Below are 24863 nucleotides of genomic sequence, written 5' to 3'. Positions count from 1 at the left end.
CCATTATTTCACCGTAAATTCAGACGGTATGTAAATCGTATTGTAATAAAATGTGTGTTTTTTATGAACATGTTTGTTTCTTCATTGTAAGTATCGTTCAAATCAATGACGCTGCTATCAGTGTGCACACACACACACACACACACACCCACACACACACACACACACACACACAGACTTACCTCATCTGCCTTCAGTTTGTACAGAATGTTAAAGGTTGTGGTGAGTTAGCTCCTGTATAAACAGTTTGAGGTAAAGTTTATCTTTTCAATGTAACATTCATGAGTGGTGGGTGTATGTTGACTTGGTGATGGTATATTACAGGAACAGTTACTTAGTAACTTCAGTACCCTGCATGGCCAGTGTGTAATTGTATGACTAAACAGACAGGATGTAGACCATAGTCCTTCTCTAAGTCTGACTGTTCTGCATAGCAAGCATCTCATAGTTCATTGCAGTATATCATGTCAAGACATTCTGTTTATTTTAGCAAATGTGTAAGTGCAGGTGAGGCGAATTTTGTGCATGCATGTGGTATTTGTAAATTTATATTTACTAATAATTCAGTCATGCCTATGTATTGTTTTCACTCTTTCGTCCTCATTGGTGTCATTTTCTAGGGATGCATGTAGTCCATCCGTAGTAGAATGTGTGCCTATTACCAGCCACCTGTTATGTCATGATTAGTACAAGTATTATACATAAGAACAAGTTCGTCTGTCGATCTGCTAGTGCACATGCTAGAAATTGTTATTGATTTTACTACCAAATGTTGTTTTTTTCTGTCAGAATATTGTGATATGAAATATGTAAGTATCTACATGTGTTGTAGAAGCCAGTTTCAAAACGATGATTTCTTATTAAAGGCTTGTTTTCTATTTGGTACCCGAGTGCAATGCAACTCCTATAATTCGTACTTTCTAGTGTCATAGTGTTCCTATGACGTCAATGAGTGATGACAAAAAGCCAAATCGTTGATATTATTATGATCTTTCATAGTCTATCAACCTTTCATAGTCTATTAATAAAGATAATGTTTTTGAGAGATTTACTCGATAATAAACAACTACGCAACAAAATAAGTTGAAGATTTCCACGACTTTGCCTTCATCCATATATGGCATTATGATGTCACAATTGGGTAAAACTAACCTGTCTCAAGATGATTTAAACGAATAGTGTATTGTTTCATTCCTCTATAAAAGTGGACTTTCAAATCATGACTACCGTATATCAGTGATTCCCATCAGGTGGAATCATCATTTCTTCAACTACTACCTCCCAACTCACTCATACATGCTTGTTAATAATTGTCTGTGGAAATATAATTGGCATTATGGAATGTAAATATTTTCTGTATAAAAGTGCACTTTCAAATCATGACTAACTTGTCACTTGGTCATCAGTGTTACCCTATCAGGTGGGAAACTCATACCTCCCAACTCACTTCTACGTCCTTGTTGATAATTGTCTGTGGAAATATTGCCATTGTGGAATGTAAATATTTTCTAAGCCAGGAAAGTGTGTGATATTTCACACCAGTGAAAATTTCACACAGCATCGAAATTCAATTTTAGACGAAAACATCCTGTCAGTGAACTTACGAAGTAGAATTGTGATCGTGATACCTTTACATTCAAGGTCATTAAACTTGGTATTTGTCTTTTTTGATATGTGCGTGGTATACCCAGTCAACCAATATGAAAAAAATAACTAATAAAAAAAAACCTAATAAAGAATTTTTTTGATTTTCCTTCAATTAAAAATTTACATACGTGTACATAAACTAGACTCAGGGACAGCATTCTCTTTTAAAATGAAATGAAAGCATATAAAATAATAATCATAATAAGAAGACAACAATTAATCTAAAGAATTCTCCTCTGCATTAACATTTAATTCATGTCAGACAACAGAATCTACTACTAAGAGAATTGTACGTCTGTGGGTATTCACATTATTCCTGCTTCACATACCTTATAACCTTTCCTCTCAGTATTAGTATCAATTATTGAATCCTTTAGGTCATAAAATATGCGCAGACATGTACACTTGTTTTCAGAATTACTCTTCTAATGGAGGATCATAGTGAACAACATGTGTTGTGGGTTCACTTCAGTGCGTGAGACGGCATCTCCTCCGGGTATTTCATAAAAAAAAAAAAAAATGGAATGTAGAACACGGATTGTAAATTAATTTTTACATTGTATACAATTTTTAATATGCTGTCATTTCTCGTTTTAATAATTTATAGTGTTTATGAATTGTGATATCTTGATTGAAGTGATGCTGTGTCAATCTCTAACTGCAGTAATCAGGAAACACTGAAAGATGTATAGCTATATACGTCTCCATACGTTTAAATTGATTATTTGATTTGTTGACATAAAAAGTGCAACTTGTTGGCTTGTAATGTTCATGGTGATGCACAGAACTGTATTTTCAGCATTTTTTACCACCATATGTGGGCATAAGTTGATTGATTTAAATTGTCTTGATATTAGCTTCCTTTGTAAACATCTTCCAATTAGCTCAGCTTGACCATAGACCTACAAAAACATCATTTGACTTTGAAGCATGGATACATTTCTTTTACATTTATTATGAGAATCATGTTTTGTGACGCACATTTTAAAAAGGACTTTACCTTTCTTTCAGATTAAAATTTATGTATAAATCTTTTAAAATCTGCTTTAAATTTACATATTTTAATGGGTCTAGGAAAAACCTGAAATTTGTTAAAAATTCTACTTGCGTTATTGTGAAATTTACTCTCTGTAAGAATTCTTTAAAAATAATTGAATTGGATATTTGTTGCACCAAAAATTCACTGGTTTTATAGTACGTGTCTAACAGGATTTTATGGATGGTCGCACTTTGTTTTTCATTGTCTGATTTGACAGATGATAATTATTGTTATACATGTAAAACATGATTTTAGTGTAACAAGTTCTTTTATAGGATCGTTATTTTACCAGCACATGTATATACCTGTTCTGTGCACTTAATTATGATTGATCACATCTGAAACATAAGCGGCATATTGTGCAACACGTATATTTGCAGTAGTAATTATTCATTCTTTAAAAAAAAAAATTGTTTATTACTATTATTAATCCAGTTAAATATTCTTTCCTGGCTACTATGTGAAAGCGCGTTTGTGTATTTAGACAGCTGGTCGGAGAGCTGAGGCTCTCATAAAAACGCTGTTTAAAATAATTTGTATTTTACTTGTGCAATATGGTAGTGAAATTTCACCGTTTGTTTAATGTCTGCTTGTCACTGTAAACAATTCCACCCGCCCACTGTTGGATTCAGTGGAACGCATATCAAATTGGCATGCCGTCTGCCTCTTAGAAACACGCCATGCTTTCATTACAAATTCAATTCAGTGATTATGGTTTGAAGTCTGATATCATCATATAAAATGCTAATATGTAATTTTCATGTTTTCGTCCTACAAAAATTTATTATTGAGATAAATGTAAATTAGCTTCACAATTTATTGTAGTCATATTGTGTTTTATATTTAGTAAGATACTAAAAATAACACTGTGCGTTTTACATGAATCTTGTATTATTTTTATGACAAAAAAAAATACATGTCACTCATGATTGTGTTGAGTTTCTCTATGTTTAAAAAGCTTGCAAATTTCTCAGTCGAGATGTGCTACTCTGTTTAGAAACTGGTTAAAACTGGTTTAAATACCAAACCGAACAAAACAAGAAATGCTTTCATTCTGGTGACAATTAAATGAAAGTGAAAAAGCAATTTTTTTTGGCTGTTTATAAATGTTGTATTTGATATATTATAAGCACATGTGAACCAAAAAACCAACATTTTTTTTTTTTAATTCTGGAAATACTATTTATTTAAACCCCCTAATCACTGTCATATGACAGAGCATGTGCTACTACCAGTGAATTATACCGTGTTCTCACTAAAAAAAAGCTGTCTGCGTAAGTTGTGTCGAGTAATTAAAAAGATAAGGAACTCATGATCTTGCGCTCACACCAGCAATACAGATGCCACTAAATATGCACAACAGTACTGACTTGTACATAGTTGATGTTTCATTTGAGCATATACTAAACAGCCTTAAAATATAACACACATTGCCAGCCTGCCTTCCTTGAAATAAGATAAACTTAACTATAGTTGACTGTGGCATTCTAATTCTGTTTTGGACACCAATGCACTAATATCAACTTTTCCAAATGGTCGTGTTGCCTCCGCCATATTTATGCCAGCGTAACATGTTCTCATGTTTTACACCAGCGTAACTGTTATGTAACAGATACTGCGAGTTCCCTTCAAGGGGGTTTAAAATCCGCCATTTTTATTCCCATTTACGCTGTCATAACACATCTGTTTTTCTCTTACTTCAACATATTAAAAGTTACATCAGCGTTACATCAGCGTTACATCAGCGTTACATCAGGGACACATAAAACATATGTGAACATGACATTAATATTATATTAGCATTAAAATTCTCTAAAGACTGTCAAATAACTCAAGATTTAGTGGTGTGTTATTAACCAGTATAAAGAATACCCATCATTTAATGTTTGAGATGTATGTTTATGCCACTTCCTGTCTAAAAGTGAAATGAATCTTTCGGAATGTGGTTAGTTTTTATAAAATGAAACTTTACCGGGGGTAATTGAATTTTTTCTTAATTGTTCTCATAAATTTTAATAAATACATGTAGATAATTGGAAAGTATTTTCATTTGTTCAAAAATTAATAAAGAAAATTATCATTCAATATACACAAATTTTTGCGTCAGCATTTGGGTAAAAAATGATTTTCTGCAAAACAGTTCTTGCCACCAATGACTTTTTTAGCTCCGCTGTCGACTTTGTCGAGCGGAGCTTATCATATGAGTGATTGTCCGTCGTCCGTGTCAATGTTTTACTTTTTCGACTTCTTCTTGAAAACTACAAGCCTGAATGCTTTGATACTTGGTGTATATGTACCTTGGGTAGACCTCACTTAGGTTTGTTCGTTTCATGTTGATATCTTCAATTCTCTAATTTTGGTGAATATTTTTGTCATTTTTGGTAAAAAGTAATATTTTCAACTTCTTGGTAAAAACCGCAAGTCCAATTGCTTTGATATTACATATATAGGTACTACATGTGGACCTCTCTCAGATTTGTTCATTTTGTAATGATATCTTCAATTCTCTAATTTTGGTGAAAATTTTTGTCATTTTTGGTAAAAAGTAATATTTTCAACTTCTTGGTAAAAACCGCAAGTCCAATTGCTTTGATATTACATATATAGGTACTACATGTGGACCTCTCTCAGATTTGTTCATTTTGTAATGATATCTTTAATTCTCTAATTTTGGTGAATATTTTTGCCATTTTTGGTAGAAAGTGATATTTTTGACTTCTTGTTAAAAACCGTAAGTGCAATTGCTTTGATAATACATATATATAGGTACTAGTACTACATGTGGACCTCTCTCAGATTTGTTCATTTTGTAATGATATCTTTAATTCTCTAATTTTGGTGAAAATTTTTGTCATTTTAGGTAAAAAGTGATATTTTCAACTTCTGGTTAAAAACCGCAAGTTCAATTGCTTTGATATTACATATATAGGTACTACATGTGGACCTCTCTCAGATTTGTTCATTTTGTAATGATATCTTTAATTCTCTAATTTTGGTGAATATTTTTGTCATATTTGGTAAAAAGTGATATTTTCGACTTCTTGTTAAACCACAAGTCCGATTGCATTTATATTACATTTATAGGTACTACATGTGGACCTCTCTCAGATTTGTTCATTTTGTAATGATATCTTTAATTCTCTAATTTTGGTGAATATTTTTGTAATTTTTCGTAAAAAGTGATATTTTTGAATTTTTGTTGAAAACAGCAAGTCCCATTGCTTGATACTATACATATTGTTTATTTTCTAATGATATCTTCTGTTCTTTAATTGAAATGTGCATTGCTAACAGCGGAGCTATCTCAGCCGAGAGGCTGCTTGTTTGTATTCAAGTTAAAGGTGAGGTTGGATTATCTCCTTGAAATTTCCATGTGCCTTCATAGTATACAATGGTATCTCTAAACTTGTGCGGTCACTATTCAGTGTGATGTGATGTCTAGTACATGTATCATTATCACGAGCACAAATTATCTTCTGTTTGAGCGGCATGTCATCATAGAGACCAACTATAAAATACTTGCCATGGTTAGTATAAATACACTTTTGTTAAAAATTCTCCCCAAATCATAGATATGTATCTGATCATTTCCTGAACACCTCTCAGTGATGTATAAACAAATATTAAACATGAATTATTTCATTGACTCTCCTGACCACATAGCAAAATAAATATTTTATTAATTCATTTATTATTTAATTTTTGATAACTAATCGGAACTATCAAGAATTTCTCCAACATTCTAGGAAACCACTCAGTTGTTCATTCCATGGATACACATCTACGTGTCATCTATTATGATAGCGAAGTATGATGAAATGTTTAAGATTATGAACAGTCTTTTTAGCTCCGCTGTCGACTTTGTCGAGCAGAGCTTATCATATGAGTGATTGTCGTCCGTGTCAATGTTTTACTTTTTCGACTTCTTCTTGAAAACTACGAGCCTGAATGCTTTGATACTTGGGGTATATGTACCTTGGGTAGACCTCTCTCAGATTTGTTCATTTCATGATCATATCTTCAATTCTCTAATTTTGGTGAATATTTTTGTAATTTTTGGTAAAAAGTGATATTTGCAACTTCTTGTTAAAAACCGCAAGTCCAGTTGCTTTGATATTACATATATAGGTACTACATGTGGACCTCTCTCAGATTTGTTCATTTTGTAATGATATCATCAATTCTCTAATTTTGGTGAATATTTTTGTAATTTTTGGTAAAAAATTATATTTTCAACTTCTTGTTAAAAACCACAAGTCCAATTGCTTTGATATTACATATATAGTTACTGCATGTGGACCTCTCTCAGATTTGTTCATTTTGTAATGATATCTTTAATTTTCTAATTTGGGTGAATATTTTTGTCATTTTTAGTAAAAAGTGATATTTTTGACTTCTTGTTAAAAACCATAAGTCCAATTGCTTTGATATTACATATATATGTACTACATGTGGACCACTCTCAAATTTGTTTATTTCATGATGATATCTTCAATTCTCTAATTTTGATGAATATTTTTGTCCTTTTTGGTAAAAAGTGATATTTTCGACTTCTTGCTAAAAACCACAATCATTTATGGTGAAAAATGATATTTTTGAATTCTTGTTGAAAACAGCAAGTCCCATAGCATTGATACTATGCATATTGTTCATTTTCTAATGATATCTTCTGTTCTTTAATTGAAATGTGCATTGCTATCTCAGCCGAGAGGCTGCTTGTTTGTAATTAGACAGACTGAATCACTCACTCAAAACATATTTCTAGAAGAAAACTGATGAGAAAAACAAATTTATTTTCTGTGTCAATCAGTGGTGATCTAAATATTGTTTATTATATTAGTATACTTGATTTTTGCATTCTAAATATTAAATGAATCTGTCCAATCATCCATGGTTATTTTAGGATGGAACATAATTTAAAAAACGTTATTGCTCATTGCTGCAGTGCAGTTTGTTTAAATGTGAATATCTGATTACATCATTGAATTTGGAAATATGTAAAATTTCACTCCCAGAACAACATAAAAACATGAAATGTTTTCTAATTAAAAAAAAAAAATAATCTATTAAAAGCAGATATCCTGTCCTTACTGTCTCTCTTATTTTATTTTGTGACTAGTGGAGGGTATTATCCAATAGACTAAGATACCTACAATGTATGAACAAAAAAAGCCTTCTAACTCAGCGAATGTTTGTTTACAAGACTACATTGTACCTCATTTTATGATAATTGCTTAAATTCAAATTCAGTTGTTTACTTCTCACAACCTATCCATAATCTCAACATTTGATGTGTATATATTGGTCAGAGGATGCTACCTCACAGATTTGCATTGAAGAATGCAACTTTAAAAGGCCTATGTGCAAATTACAGTAGACAGTAATTAATTGCCTTGGTTGTGTGCACTCAATATTTTTTTCAGTTGAAATCTTAAAATTGTATTTGTGCCATGTTTAATTCGGGAAATGATGCTGATCTTTTATTAGACATCTCAACTAATATTACAACGAAATCTGCAGTTTGAACAAAACAAATATTTTATGTGTCTGATATTTACTGTACATATACATAATCTGAAGCTAAAGTAGTTACCATTACATTTCTAAATTTAGCACGGATTTATAGTACTTTATTTTAGCCTGCTAAAATTTTATGTGTCGTGAATATATTTTATTCTCTGGGTATAGGAATTTGTATTTAATGGCATCTCGTAGTTAGGTCATCATGGCGAATTTAATACATGTGCATATAGGAAAGCATGCCAGATATCTAGTGCAGTTAAGTCTATTCATACATTTGTTAGTGATTTCATCCCTCCAATTCTTTTCTCTTAACATTCTATGGTTGGCTAAAAAAATAAATTCTTCTTCATTCAGTTCTTTAAAAATTGATGATAATGGTCATCTATTTTTCTTAGTCATTTTTCTATCAATATTTTCATATTGTTAGCATTAATAATGTCATTAATTTAATAATAATAAAAAACACAATCCCCAATGAATATGAATTAGCTGCAAATTATTTCAGCGAAATCTCACTCTTTACCTTGACCTAGCGTATGGATTATTGAATATATTTTTATCAGAATGTACGTTATCATGTGACGTTTTATCGTCAATGCCAAATTTAAGCATTTCACACATGATCCGCTTCTCTCGTTTGTGTGCAGATTAAAATTTAATACTTTATAGATAATAACATTGCCATTATGCCCTGAATAACTTTGCCATATCTGTGAAATAATCAGTAGAAATCGTAATGAGCTTTCGGCTTTTTTTCACTCTGTGTAGGTGTTTCTAGGAATATAGTGCCAATCTGACCTTTGCCCTTAATTCATGTCAGTATATTATATGCTCTAACAGCTCACTCTGATATCTGTCCTAAATAATTCTACATTACACTCGGTTGTTTTCTTTTTATTTCTTCTTTTTTTTAACTCTTGGATTGTAAGCCTATAATCCTGCGTGAAATCCCCAGTTGGTGGTGCTCAGCTTGAATGCAAGGTATTAATGGGGGATGTGAGCGGGCAATTAATTATGCAACCAATAGCAGTACAGGAATGGTGTAGTTGAAAGACTAAGGCTGTTGAACCCTGACCCTGCCACCTCACACGTACACAAATGATTCCGTGATAGCAGAGTGTTTTGTGATAGGCTGACAGCTTCTTGTGCTAAAGTGGGGTGGATAACACTGCTGCTTGCAAATTATGTAGCACATGTGCTGTCATTCTCTCTGCGCGCCACTAAACGTTGAACATACCTCACCTCAGGTAGGGTAAATTTGTGTAATCTTAATTCTTGCTGACTCTTAATGAGCCACTTCGCTGATAATTATCGTTTTGTACTGTGTACCTGAAGTGTGCCTCCAATATTAGTCCCATGCACATGGAGGTAAATATGTGCGGCTCTGTGGGAGGTGTTCATGGCATAATAGAGATACTATTAGTGACTGCTTCTAGAATCTTGCTTTGTAAAGATCAAGTTTTGTATAAAGGGCTTGACTGTGTCAGAGCCGTCATCATTTTAAAAGGTGTGTATCGCATAGAAATGTCTTGTGAAATTCTAGACTAGCATATCTAACCTCTATTCAAGGAACACTGGAAGTATCATCTGTGTTTAGCTAATATAATATCACGATTTTAAAAAAATCGGGGAAATCTCTTGACGTTTACCACAATAAAACAGGCAATAAATATCAGAGTGGCTATCACAAGAATCACACAATAGATTTTTAAATCTATACTGAAATATTATATGGGTCTTGCTTCTACTTGGTTTATTCCCACAAGCCACATGTCAGTTGCTATACCAACCTATTATCATCACTCTGTTGCTATAGCAACTGACTTGGCATCTCTTCCTTCTCTTCATCAGCTCAAATGTTTATCAAGATTGAACAATTGTTTTTCGAGGAGAGCAACTGACAAGTGTATTGAACAGCCTTTATTTGTGTATCGCTAAAATAACCTCCTTATGAGGCAGTATTTAATAATAATAAATTATTATGAAAGGTCTTTGTAGATGCATGTAAACTTCTGTGTTGTGTTCTAACACCAATTTGTTGTTCCCGGAGGCTAGGGCTGATTAACATGCAGTAGGTAGAACAACCAGGTAATCATTTCTTTTTACACGCGAGTGCCCTGTTATAGGTATCACTGATGATCCCTAGATTGATGTACATGTCAGACTATTATAACATTATTGTCTGGTTTTTTCGTGTCTTAATATTGCCTGTTCTAAATTTAAAAAATCAAGATTCAAATGTCGGTGTAAGCTTGCATGACGAGTTAATCAGTTTAGCATATTGACGGACTAAAAATTGATCTTCATAGTTGACAACTTCATGATCAGCTACAACAATCCTACAACGCTATCTTCATCATTTTTCAATGGACCATTTTCAGTAATGCACATGTCTTTTATTTATTGCTTTTATTTTATTTGCATGTATTGTGATTAATCATTGTAAACCCATGTTTAGTAGTAAAATAGTTATCCACTTTAAAGTAAAAGAAAATTGGTGTTTCAAAAGCTCTTTATCATCATTTCCTGCTCAGACATGCTTTTTTTTTTTTTAAATCATATCTATTTTTATTATAAGGTGCATACATACATTACATGTTGTGATGATTATGTCAATTTGGATTAGGTCACTTCAAAACCGCATCTATTAACTCAATTTGTTAGTATTCTATGGCAGAGACATGATTTAGATTTTGAAAATCCAATTTTTTTCAGTTTGATTTAATTTCATGGTGGCTAAACTATGAATTTTTTTTAAGTATTTGTTATTTTTTTAAAAATTAAAATGAAAAATGAATTTTGGGAAATTATAATGCTAAACTAAAAAAACAATGTCTATTGGTTTTTCATAATCAAATATGTGTCATCTTGCTTCGAAATTGTCTCATTTAAAAATCTTGTATATTTTATGAGGGGGAATATGGATGAATTTTAACATTTGCTTGCGTAATTGTTATTATTTGAAGATAATATAGTGCCATTAATGGGCTCAATGTGTGTTATCTAGAGTCCTTCCATTAGTGAGTGATTTATCACTCTTGGTATAAATTACCATGGCAAGGAAATAGTATGTTTTTGTAGGTTTTTGTCATATAGGACAATTATAATTGCCTTGGATGCCGTAGGTTTTAAATGCTTTTACCTCACTACTCGTGATTATTTTCATAACAACAGAAAAGTGGCCCAGATGTATGAATACAGTATTAAAGCGTTCAATGTACCATGTACAATTCAATTATTCTCTAATCTGTGCTGTAGCTGTCATCAATATTTTAAGAGTACAGAGGGCATGTTTACCAATGAGTGGAATCCTATGAAAACAGAAATGCAATTTACTTTAATAGTGCTATTTTCCTTTCTCTCTCGCACTCTGTTACTGAAAATGGCCTATTATTGAAGATTATTTCTCAGGCCTCATTGCAAAATCAACTTCAAATGCTTTAATTTAAATTTGTGTGCATTAAGCGACTTTAATAATATTTAAAGCTCATTGTGTATTCATTTATTTCTATCCTACTAACCAGAAACACAAACTGACCCATATGTATTGTTATATGATTATTATTATCATAGATCTAACTTTTTTGCTGGTCTGTGTTATTTTGTGTTAGTAAACGAGACAGTGGTGGCATACTGCCAGGATTATGAGTTATTTTTTGCCGCTTGAGTGAATGACATCATTCTAGAGGGTTTGACCAAATATGGCAGCATGTGCGATAAAGCTTCTAAAGGCTTCAACTTAATCTACCCATCCATTTATCTGTTATATTTAAACAATGAATTTTGTCTTTTTATTAACTTTGAGTCAACATTATTTTTGCGAGTGAATATCAGTAGAAAATATTAATATTTGAAAACATACAAATGTAAAATTGATTTTAAGTGCTTACGTCAGACACATTTGACACAATGTTTTATTTACTTTTCCATACTATGATGGATTTCATGACCTGTCACCTTTAAAGTTTAATATATATTGATACAGCCCATAATCAGTTTCAGGTGTGCCTAATTCAAAAGCTATTTCATTTGACAATATTGCAGTGTTACATGCATTAGTCTAATTTATAGAGTGTGAAAAACACCTCATATCGGTATATAAAATGTAAATATTGGAAAATACATTAATCTTTTCAAACATTTCTTGACCTTAATTTATTCGTATTTAACCCTTGGGGTTTCTTTATGTATTACATCACACCTCTTTTCGCTTCATTAATAATGAATATCTTGACGTCTTCTCATATTGATTGAATTGCCATTTTATGATTGCAGAACAAAATTTAATCTCCTACTCATTGAATTTTTTTTTCTTGTTTCATCTACAGGGAAGGTCCAAGAAGGCGGTGTGTTCAGCGATAACAAGGGAAAGCGATGTTGTGAAACATAGCAAGGAGAAAGACGTGAAAAGTATAAAAACAGTTGAGAACTCATTGCCAGGATGTAATTTGGTAATTGGAATATCAAATGATAGTTTTAGTGCGGAGAAACCACGGACATTAGCTGAAAAAAGCAACACTTCAAAGAACAAAGATTCATGTCACCAAACATGTGCATCTAAAAATTCCAGGACTCTTGAAAGCAGAATGGATAACTTATTAATGATTGTACCTGAGTACAAAAGAACACAAAATTTAACTTGCAGCGGGTTTATCGACTCGCCTGAGAGTTTAGTCTCTGATGGTCTAGATGGGTTTGACTCTCTTCTTACTGTGTCAACGTGTGACTCCATTACCATGACAACTGGTGCCATAGAAACAGTGAATGATGAGGATGTGATAGGCACAGTAGGTGGAGGTACTGGTGAGGACACTGGTACTAATTTACCAATACCTATTGATACTGGCATGGTCATTGAAATTTGCGAGGATGTGGAAGGCACAGGACCAGTCATCACGGAGGATGATTCAATAGATTTCGGATATAGGTCCTACGCTCATAATTTTGGTGCTGATGCTGTTATGAGTGAAAAAGACTCTGATATCACACCCAATGTTACAAGTGATGAACAGGAAATTGAATGCCAAGTTGCAGAAAGTGCATCAAAGTCTACAGCTATAAGTAAAAACAGTGCAACTTACAGTGTTCATACTGGATACAGTCCAAAAGTTAAAGCATCATTACAACCAAAACAAAGTCCAAAACCAGTGAAAGTCAGCCCTAAGGTTCGGAAAGGAAAGGAGAAATTATCAACTCCTGCGGTAGAGAAACATTCAAATGCACCTGTTCCTGAGGCTGCAGCAACCACTGAAAGTCATTTGCATCATGGAATTAAGACGCCTGGTAGAGGATCACGTGGAAAAGGAAAAACATCTGAAAAAACTTCCCAAGTAAAAGACAATAATACTGTGAAAAAATCTCCACCAAAGGGAAGTAGAAAATTGTCTGTGACTAAGCAAGGTAAACAAGCTGAAAATCCAGGAACGAAGGCTAAAACAAAATATAGTCCCTCAAAGGATATCAGTGACGTTAAAGGAACAAAATCGAAGAAGTCATCTACTGCCAAAGACTCTACAACCCAAAACATTTGCTCCGACACATGCACGAGTGTTGGTACTAAATCAAAGAAGACAAAACTAACTGATAAGGAAGATATTTTTACAAAATCAAAATCTGCCACGAAGCGTAAAGATACAAAACAGGGTTGTGCAGTGGCGGAATCCGCAGACATTTTCACTGAAGACAAATTAATGAATTTTACACTAGAGCAAGTAATTGAGCCAGATAAAACTATTACAAAAAATGTCAGGACTAAAAGCAAACCTGTAAAAAGCAGGAAGAAAATTATTGAATCAGCAGCATCAGCAGCCTCATTGCCTGAACTTGAACTAGAAGAAGCAGTTACGGCTTCAAAGTCAAGTTCCAATGTGCCAAATAAACCACACAAACGAACAGTAAGGAACTCCAAATCAAAAAAAGGAAACAATATTTCTCCTAAATTGATAGATAAACATGGAGACAATGTGTTTACTACCCTCTCAGTATCTGTAGAGGAATCAAACAATCTAAATGGAGTGGCAACAGTTGAGTCATCAAGGAGCAGCCCAAAACAATCTCCCAAATCAAAAAGTAAAAAAAAGAAGAGGAAATTTCATAATGATCAATTTGATAATGATGTTATTAGGGATGAATTTGTTTCCGTTTCACCTGCACATGATGTGCATAATAAAAAGAAAAATTCAACAAGAACGTTAATTTCTAAAGGAAAACGAGGGAGACCTAAAAAGAAATTTGATCAAGATATCTCCCTAAAAACTGTTGATCCCTGTATGCCAAATCTTGCAGCTGAGGAACTCTTCTCCATTCAGTCTTCGCCACATGCTTCTCATTTTGAAAAAAGAAAAGAGAAAACACCAAACTCTAAAAAGTCACGCATCAAAAACAAAGAAAGTTCAACTGGCAAATCGGAATATTTCACAAAGAAAATGGGCAATGTTGTAAGCCCAACATCTTCGAGAAAGAAAAAGAGAAAAATTGAAGATGTTGATTCACTTAATTTTGTTGAACCTGTGCTCGAGAATGAAAAGAGGAACAATATTACAGTCACTTCAGGCACATCTCCATGTGCCTCAAGTGCAAGCACACAGACAGTTAGCGTTACAGCAAGCAATACGTCCAGTACTGAACCACCAAAGATTTGCCTCAAGGAGATCGCTGTGCAGACAGATGAGTCTAGTCTTTCATACTTCAACCATGGTTACATGCGGAGATACAAGAAACTGAAACGATCAAGAGACTTTAATAAAAAATCTTACTCAACTACAAAACTTATCCGGCCAAGAACTTTTGGGTTTGAAAGGCTTTCATCAGTTGAGCCTTTAGCGCCACCTCAGGACTTTCCTATCCATTCTAAACAAAAGGAGCAAACTCCCTCACCTCAGAGTGAAACCACATGTACAAGTGAGGAAACACTTTTCAGCGACAGTGGAATTGGTACGGATAATAACAGTAATTCTGATCATTCAGTAGATAAACAAGGACACAGTCGAAGAAAGGCAATGTCTTCAACAGGTTCAGATATTCTTAGTGATGTAGTTGAACCAGATATGTCTGATGTATCGGCACCTGCATCATCATTTGGTTCCCATCCTGATCATTTCCAGGATAAACACCACAAGAAGCACAAGTCACATCATAAGAAGAAACACAAGCATTTAAGACCTATACACGAAATTGACCCAGCTCTTCAGGCTGAGTTAGACTCTCTGCTGGTGCAGATGAAGGACTTGAAAATCTCAAAATCAAATAGGCATAAACTAATGAAAGGACGAATAGGTACAACACTGCCAAAAAATCACCTTAGTACCATTGCCAAGCTTAACACATGCTTTCCATACATGAGACCTCTTCATCTGACCTCATGGACCAGTCATAAGATCAAGAAAGCAAAACATAAACGAAGCAGAAAAATGAAATTGAAGGCTCTCACAAGGAAGGAATTGAAAGAAAAGAGAAAAAGTAAAAAAAAACTGAAGAGGAAGGAGAAAAAAGCTGGAATGTGGGAGGGGAAGGATAAGGCTTTTAAGATTAATGATTTTCCTGAAATGTTTGATCATCCTGTGTTTGATGAGGAAAAAGCTGAGGAGGATTTCATTGAGGATATTTCTATTGATGACTTCCCAAAAGATGCAATTGATGATGCAATAGATGCTTGTCTGGCAAAATACATAGGAGATGACAATATAGTATTACAAACTAGAGGAAAGCGAGGTAGACATAGAAAGTCATTGGAGAATACATCCAAAGCGCCTAAATCTGCCACATCGTTCAACAGTGTTTCTACTAAAGAAAAAAGTAGATCCGTCCGAAAAATTGGAAGACCCAGAAAAATATCCTCTGTAGATGATGCAGAAGCGAATCTCACAAGTGAATTTTTTACAAAGGAATTAAAGCAGCTGAAACAAAAAGATTGCGTAACTGTTGAAAAGAGCAGTGAATTACCCAGCTTATCGACAAAAGAACAATTCCCTAAGAGTGTTAAAAAGCAGGGTTCTAAGAAAAGCAAGGAGACTGTAAAGAAAACTGAAAATTCTGGAAGTCTGGATAAATCATTAGTGCAGAAAGATGCTAATGAAAGTTTTTTAAAGGAACCTGTTTTGTCAGATCTATCAAAAACGACTGTTGATGATGCTATCGAATCATGTATCATGAAATATACATGTTCACAAAATACTAATGATAGTGATTTTGATGATGATGATGATGATGATGATGTGGGTTTTGTTGATTCTGATAGTTCAGATAGCGACGAGCCTCTCTCTAAAATCAGGGATCACAGTCGACGAGTACAAAGAGCAAAAGCGAAGGAAGAACAGCAGTTGGAGGATTCAATAGATAAAGCTATTGAAGCATGTTTACAAAAATTTACGACAGAAGAGGGAAAAAAATTATCCCTGACTAAATCTTGTGTGAGTAAGGGAAGTGAAAAAACAACCAAAATCAATTCAAAGCAAAAGGGTTGTAGACGGCTTGAAGGGACTTCAGTTGTTGACAGTTTTGATGATTTGCTTGGCACAAATACTGGGGATTATTGTAATTCGAGTGAGAACAAAGTACCCAAGAAGGTGGGTAAAACTTCTAAAAAAGTACACAATCCGCCAGTGAAATCTAGGACTAAACACAGTGCCAAGAGACAAAGAAGTAGAAAACTGTTGTCAAGCGCATTACAAAGACAGAGATTGGCTATTAAAAAGTCTAAACTCAAGCAGAAAGCTTCCCAAGAGAAAAAGAAAAAAACGAATGAAAATTTTGTGATGGAAGACATAGTTGCAGAGAGTGGGCTATCACTCGAAGAGGAATATCTTTCACAGCAGCTTTCACGGAAAGGTACTCATCGAAAGGTTGTGTGTGACGATTCGGTTATCGACGCTATTAACACAGTCGTGAGGAGAGCTCAAGGCCAGAAAAAAGCTTCAGGAAAAAATGCTAAATTATGTGGACTGAAACAAAAATCTGCAGTGAAACGTCGCAAAGATTGTGCCTCAGAAATACCAAAGAAACTGATAAAATTGCAGAATAAAAAGACGTCCAGGTAATCATCATTTATGTTTTTTTTTGGTGTTTGAATATATATCAGGGAGTTTTAATATCAATAACGACTTTCCCAAAGCACAATATTTGAAAACCTTTTCTTTTGAATTTGTAATTGATTTATTCTTTTAATATTATAGTGGCGAGTTAGCTGCTTTATTATCGCTTGTAATCCATACGTCTTTTTTTTTCCAAAGTAAGGATTAACCAATCACGATTGCTAACGCCATGTGAAGAAGAAGACATAAATCATTGCTGATGGCTAAATGCAGACATACTGATATCTTAATGCATTAATCAGCACACTTTCTTTTGTGTGCATCGCCTATAGGGGCCAGGGAGTCAAGAAGCAAGTAAATACGCATGTGCAGTCTATGATGACTGGATAGATTGATGAGGCTGGGAATTACCATATAGCTAATGCTTCTTATAAACATGTCAAGGGTTACCCAAAAGAGATCAGTCCAAATTGACATGTACTCATGAAAGTTGACAAATTATAATAATATTTATTGATAATCATAGTTTAATGAGATTTTATCAAGATTCACATCGTCTTTATTAAGATCTTGACTCTTTAAGCACCTTTTCATATCATAAATTTATTGCTTGAAATGTTTACTCGACTTACTATGGGAGAGAAATAATGAAAATGTCGTAAAAGCTTGACAAGGTGTTAATTGAATATCTAACCAAGAAGGGCTATGAGTAGAAATGTGTGACAATATATATATCGGAAACCCTACAGGGAGCATAGCTACAAAACCTTCCATGCCCACTAATGCAAAAAAGCTTTGTTAGTTTTCTTAAAGTAATTTACCCATCTACCGGTAAATTTTGATTTTGTATATATGTGTATTTTTTTTTAATTCGGGGCCCAAAGATCTTGTAAATAAAAAAATACTTACCTAAAATCACTGGTTAAAAAAAATACTAGTATACATAAAAATCTGTCCACTCCTAATCAGGTGAAAAAAAAATTCAGATTTTTTTTTCCCCTGTTCGTACGAAGTCTGAAAAACAGGGACTTGTGTTTAGACCTCTGTTCGTCTGCCATCCGGATCTTGTGTTTGTGCGCGAAATTCCACCTGTATCTCAAACGTGCCTGAACCGATTAAATTTAAGCACACATCTGGAACAGAATCTCAGTTGTCTGTGGATGGATTTTGTTTAAACTTGGGAGATCTTGAGATTTTGATGCACTTCTTTTTTCTTTGTCAGATTTGATTGAAAATGGCAGGTTGTTTTTTTTAGTCTTTGTTACAAGTGAGGAGTAAATGTTAACTATGACTAATTTCTAAATCGCATGAGACAATTACAAATTAGATATTAAGTTAATGCAAGGATTATTGGGGCGGTGTCTCGCTATATTGTATTCAATATGGTTTCCATAGAATTGTATACAAAATGAGTAAAATGTATTGTTTACGCAGAATTGTACATGGGCTATGCAATGACATCCACCTTTTACAGTACTGTAAACATATAAATTTGGTAAAGGTGAAATATGCCAGAGTTCACATTGTGAACAATTTTTTCCCAAAAATTTATTTTATGACTTGCTAAAAACAACACTGAAATATGTTGTTATGCTGAACAGTAGATTACCTGCCTCAAACACTTGATTGATAAGAGGGATTGAAATACCTGAGCCTGTTTCCATGGTGACAACTATTCTGGCAGCCATTTTGAGATGGGGAAACTGAGAATTTAGTTATCATTTAATTTGCTTTGATACATTTATTCTATAGATCTAAAGTAAATTAAACTTCATTCTAAATTATAGTTATTATAATAGTGAAAATAAAAATACATTATAATTATAGTAAAAAAATTAATCTGGTGTAGGACACACACTAATTATTTCTTCAAACTATGTGAGTTTGTGCTGCTACTAAATTAGTCAGTGGATCCAATATTTTTTTTTCAAATTCACAAGAAGCATAGCCTTGCAAAATGGTAGGGTAGACTTATTCAACCTCAAAATTACCCTTAACTCTCCTTCTTCCTTCCTGCAATTTTCGCCTCTTTATGGGGTTTTTTTTTTTGGGGGGGGGGGGAATCATTCTACAACTGCATTGAATCTAAATTATGCTGCCCAGATAGTGTTCCAGTAATGTCATGTCATGTTATCCATTTACTTAGGGAGTTTCTAAAAAAATCATCTTGATACAGTGTAACACACATTGTTACTCTTTTCAGAGCTTATTCCTGTTAAATTGATTGAGGAAACGATTCACTTAAAAAGAAACATTATTTCCTCTTAGTAACCATACAAAAGTCATCACACTGATATTCAAAATGGAAACTGTTGTGTAGAGATTTTACTGGTCCCCCTAGGCTGGTTGAAATTATCCCAGTTGTTCTCATGGTTTGTGTCTCAGTTACGAGTGACATCATGAGTACTTCCTTATGAGATTTGATGAGACTCTAATAATATCTATGCAATAATGCAAAACATACATATAGGATCTATTTTTCCCTCTAGTACTCTGAAAGAGGGTTTTGGTTCTTGCCTCAGATTCAGATTTCTTCCCTGGGTTTGACTACTTTCCACTTTTGTATTGATAGATAAACAGTAATTATCCCATACCATTTGTTTTTGTTTCCCGATTTCAGTTTTTTTCGCTAGCCATTGTTAGTTTTGTTTATGTTTTGGCTTGCAAATACACATAATTGGGAAATAATGTTGTACATTTACATATCACTTGTCGCTATGCTCCCCATTATTAAATATAATTTTTTTCAATAATTTACTAAAAACCTAAATACGAACTTAATTCAGTTTAAAATTTGACGCTTTAAAAATTCCAGTGAGAGTGATAGTTTTCAGTCGAAAATAAATATCCTCTGCTGTACAGTTCTAATGTGTTTATCATATAAACATTTAATAAATTTGTCCTTAAAAAACACTACTTACTTCCTACTTATAACATGCTAATCACACCAGAATTTGAACAGAAGAACTATAACTAGGTAATATCCTCCGGGAATGGGTTGGTCAGTAATTCTGCTATATATTGAGTGATTTTAATGCTTGATAGCAAGTGATATGATATCTACTCAAGAAAAGGAAGAATGACCCAGGGATCCTCTTCAAGTATGAAGTCCCTAACTATATCTGTTTTAAATTGTTTTGGTGCCTTACTGAACAGATGTCTCTCTCCCTAATGCATTTTATTGTAACATTATTCTTTTATTGGAACAGAGCCAAAGGCATTAATGGGAAGACTGACCAGAAAAAGAAAGCGAACAAGAAAGATTACCCTGGAGAAAAGAAATTGGTTACCACCAACAAACAGGAGCCTCGTCCGCCTAAAAAAAAGTACTGGAAGGCAGGCATCTACTCTGACGCCTACAAGCAAGACTTGTAAGTGAATGTGTTCTTAATTTAATGAAGATGTGTTCAGGTCTCAATTTATGAAGTCCAGACATACTTGATGATAAAGAAAGCTCTCAGCCATAAAACAGATAAGAAATGTTCCCTGGAAGTGGATGTGATAGGAGTATAATTTGCTTTACAAATACAACAAATGGGATAGTGTTTCAGCTCATTGCATTTGAAATACCAGTGACAGGAAAGAGATAGATCACTTCAGATAATGCCTCTGAGGATTGCCCTCATTAACCCATAATGGTGACATCCAAGATAAAATCCACCTTTAGTTTTGTCTAATCAGAATTGAGTCGAGTAAATTGAACTTTGTGTTTATCATGGATATATCTTAGGTTAATGCCTGTGCATGTGTTAGTAGTACATTTTAATCATTGAAATTCAGAGCCATCTTTCCATGTGTCTGCTTGTGGGTATACAGATTCACTGGACTGGTTTCCATAGATACCTCAAGGATAATTTTATGCCAATTTCACCAATTATTGATTATACATATTTTTAGCTCCGCTGTCGACTTTGTCGAGCGGAGCTTATCATATGAGTGATTGTCCGTCGTCGTCCGTGTCAATGTTTTACTTTTTCGACTTCTTCTTGAAAATTACAGGCCTGAATGCTTTGATACTTGGTGTATATGTACCTTGGGTTGACCTCTCTTAGGTTTGTTCATTTCATGTTGATATCTTCAATTCTCTAATTTTGGTGAATATTTTTGTCATTTTTGGTAAAAAGTGATATTTTCGACTTCTTGTTAAAAACCGCAAGTGCAATTGCTTTGATATTACATATATAGGTACTACATGTGGACTCTCTCAGATTTGTTCATTTGGTAATGATATCTTTAATTCTCTAATTTTGGTGAATATTTTTGTCATTTTTGGTAAAAAGTGATATTTTCGACTTCTTGTTAAAAAACGCAAGTGCAATTGCTTTGATATTACATATATAGGTACTACATGTGGACCTCTCTCAGATTTGTTCATTTTGTAATGATATCTTTAATTCTCTAATTTTGGTGAATATTTTTGTCATTTTTGGTAAAAAGTGATATTTTCGACTTCTTGTTAAAAACCGCAAGTGCAATTGCTTTGATATTACATATATAGGTACTACATGTGGACCTCTCTCAGAATTGTTCATTTTGTAATGATATCTTTAATTCTCTAATTTTGGTGAATATTTTTATCATTTTTAGCTCCGCTGTCGACTTTGTCGAGCGGAGCTTATCATATGAGTGATTGTCCGTCGTCGTCGTCGTCCGTGTCAATGTTTTACTTTTTCGACTTCTTCTTGAAAACTACAAGCCTGAATGCTTTGATACTTGGTGTATATGTACCTTAGGTAGACCTCTCTCAGATTTGTTCATTTCATGATGATATCTTCAATTCTCTAATTTTGGTGAATATTTTTGTCATTTTTAGTAAAAAGTGATATTTTCGACTTCTTGTTGAAAACCGCAAGTGCAATTGCTTTGATATTACATATATAGGTACTACATGTGGACCTCTCTCAGATTTGTTCATTTTGTAATGATATCTTTAATTCTCTAATTTTGGTGAATATTTTTGTCATTTTTGGTAGAAAGTGATATTTTCGACTTCTTGTTGAAAACCGCAAGTCCAATTGCTTTGATATTTACATATATAGGTACTACATGTCGACCTCTCTCAGATTTGTTCATTTTGTAATGATATCTTCAATTCTCTAATTTTGGTGAATATTTTTGTAATTTTTGGTAAAAAGTGATATTTTCGACCTCTTGTTGAAAACCGCAAGTCCAATTGCTTTGATATTACATATATAGGTACTACATGTGGACCTCTCTCAGATTTGTTCATTTTGTAATGATATCTTTAATTCTCTAATTTCGGTGAATATTTTTGTAATTTTTGGTAAAAAGTGATATTTTCGACTTCTTGTTGAAAACCGCAAGTCCAATTGCTTTGATATTACATATATAGGTACTACATGTGGACCTCTCTCAGATTTGTTCATTTCATGATGATATCTTTAATTCTCTAATTTTGATGAATATTTTTGTAATTTTTGGTAAAAAGTGATATTTTCGACTTCTTGTTGAAAACCGCAAGTCCAATTGCTTTGATATATTATACATATAGGTACTACATGTGGACCTCTCTCAGATTTGTTCATTTTCTAATGATATCTTCTGTTCTTTAATTGCCATGTGCATTGCTAACAGCGGAGCTATCTCAGCCGACAGGCTGCTTATTGGTAAAAAGTGATATTTTCGACTTCTTGTTAAAAACCGCAAGTCCAATTGCTTTGATACTACATATATAGGTACTACATGTGGACCTCTCTCAGATTTGTTCATTTTGTGATGATGTCTTCAATTCTCTAATTTTGGTGAATATTTTGGTCATTTTTGGTAGAAAGTGATATTTTCGACTTCTTGTTAAAAACTGTAAGTCCGATTGCTTTGATACTATACATATTGTTCATTTTCTGATGATGTCTTCAGTTCTTTAATTGAAATGTGCATTTCTAACAGCGAAGCTATCTCAGCCGATAGGCTGCTTGTTTAATATCCCATGAATTTTTATTTTGGAGAAAGCGAAGAAGAAAATGTCATAAAAAAAAAATATTGCACTTGGATAGTTTAAAATTTTTTTCAGTAATTTAAAACAAACATTGATTGAGAAAGCACAATTTACTTCACAACTACCACTTCAATTATATGTTCTTGTATCTGGTGTGGTCAGACATACTTTTTTTTTTAGTGAAACACGTATATCTATACCATATGTGATAATATGAGCAGTATGCATAAAATCGAATTTGTTGTATGACGGATAATTAAATTGGTGATTTATTTTAACTTATAGACATTGCATCATTTATGTATGGTGTGAATAATTATTAGAGCAAGTTACAGTATATGCATATCAATTTTGATAAGAAAGTGGCTGCTTGAATCAGTCCTTCCTAAACATGTATCAAGGCATGTAGTTTTGAACTATGGTCTTAATATCTATGTGTAAATGTCATGAAAATAAATGCCTAATCAGCAATAGATTTATAATGATGGAAGGAATTAGACTTGCACACAATTTCTTGGTTTTTTCTGTGTGTTTTTTCAATAAAATAAACATGTGTGTAAATGGCAAAAGTTGGGCTTTTTTAGCTCCGCTGTCGACTTTGTCGAGCGGAGCTTATCATATTGGGTAGACCTCTCTTAGATTTGTTCATTTCATGATGATATCTTTAATTTTCTAGTTTTGGTGAATATTTTTGTCATTTTTGGTAAAAAGTGATATTTTCGTCTTCTTGTTAAAAACCACAAGTCCAATTGCTTTGATATTACATATATAGGTACTACATGTGGACCTCTCTCAGATTTGTTCATTTTGTGATGATATCTTCAATTCTCTAATTTTGGTGAATATTTTTGTAATTTTTGGTAAAAAGTGATATTTTCGACTTCTTGTTAAAAACCAAAAGTTCAATTGCTTTGATATTACATATATAAATACTACATGTAGACCTTTCTCAGATTTATTCATTTCGTGATGATATCTTCAATTCTCTAATTTTGATGAATATTTTTGTCATTTTTGGTAGAAAGTGATATTTTTTGACTTATTGTTAAAAACTGTAGGTCCGATTGCTTTGATACTATACATATTGTTCATTTTCTAATGATATCTTCAGTTCTTTAATTGAAATGTGCATTGCTAACAGCGGAGCTATCTCAGTCGATAGGCTGCTTGTTTTTGATGGCATTACAAGACTACTAGGATACTGTGTTGTACATCATTTCAAAAATACCAGCAAGAAGTCGTTGATGCATACAATTCTCATCACGATGTTTGTGAGTGTGTTTTGTGAGCGTTGGTCTACCAAATTGACTGGCAACTCAATTTCTTGACAGGCAAGCGTCTTCTGGCCAATCTTCTAGGGTTATGCGGTCTTTGACTCGTCATACAATACAAATGCTACTCATAGCCATCTTGAAAGAATGGAAATGCATGCTCCGCCCATCAACTTTGTGACGTCATCGAAATGCTCAATAATATTCATAGCAAGGCAACCTTTGCAAGAGGCACAAATTTCTTGTTTATTTCGCGGTAACCTGACATTCGCCAATTATACAGTCCCAGATTTTATTTTATTTTAAAAAACACAAATAAATAATTGTATGCAAGTCCAGGAAGGGATAAACAGCTTTAGTCTCCAAGTAGATTGATTGGCCCCTTGTTATGGAAGAGG

The 24863-nt window shown here is 33.4% G+C and overlaps 1 protein-coding gene across 4 annotated transcripts in view; it reads left to right on the top strand.

The window, feature by feature from the left end:
* LOC100373611 (uncharacterized) overlaps positions 1–24863 on the top strand; it is a 101644-nt gene that overhangs the window by 32497 nt on the left and 44284 nt on the right. For 3 of the 4 annotated variants that reach the window (XM_085506976.1, XM_085506975.1, XM_006813966.3), the window contains 2 exons: positions 12538–17240; positions 20448–20609. In XM_085506976.1, the coding sequence (XP_085363102.1) occupies positions 12538–17240; positions 20448–20609 (4865 nt within the window). Of the gene's footprint in view, positions 1–9362; positions 9457–12537; positions 17241–20447; positions 20610–24863 lie in introns of those variants that run through there. The other variant, XM_085506977.1, reaches the window with a different exon arrangement.

Source organism: Saccoglossus kowalevskii, chromosome 13 (assembly GCF_978046115.1).
Source record: "Saccoglossus kowalevskii chromosome 13, keSacKowa6.1, whole genome shotgun sequence".
NCBI lineage: Eukaryota > Metazoa > Hemichordata > Enteropneusta > Harrimaniidae > Saccoglossus > Saccoglossus kowalevskii.
Note: the sequence above shows the minus strand (reverse complement) of the source record. Positions and strands in the feature narration are given on the sequence as shown.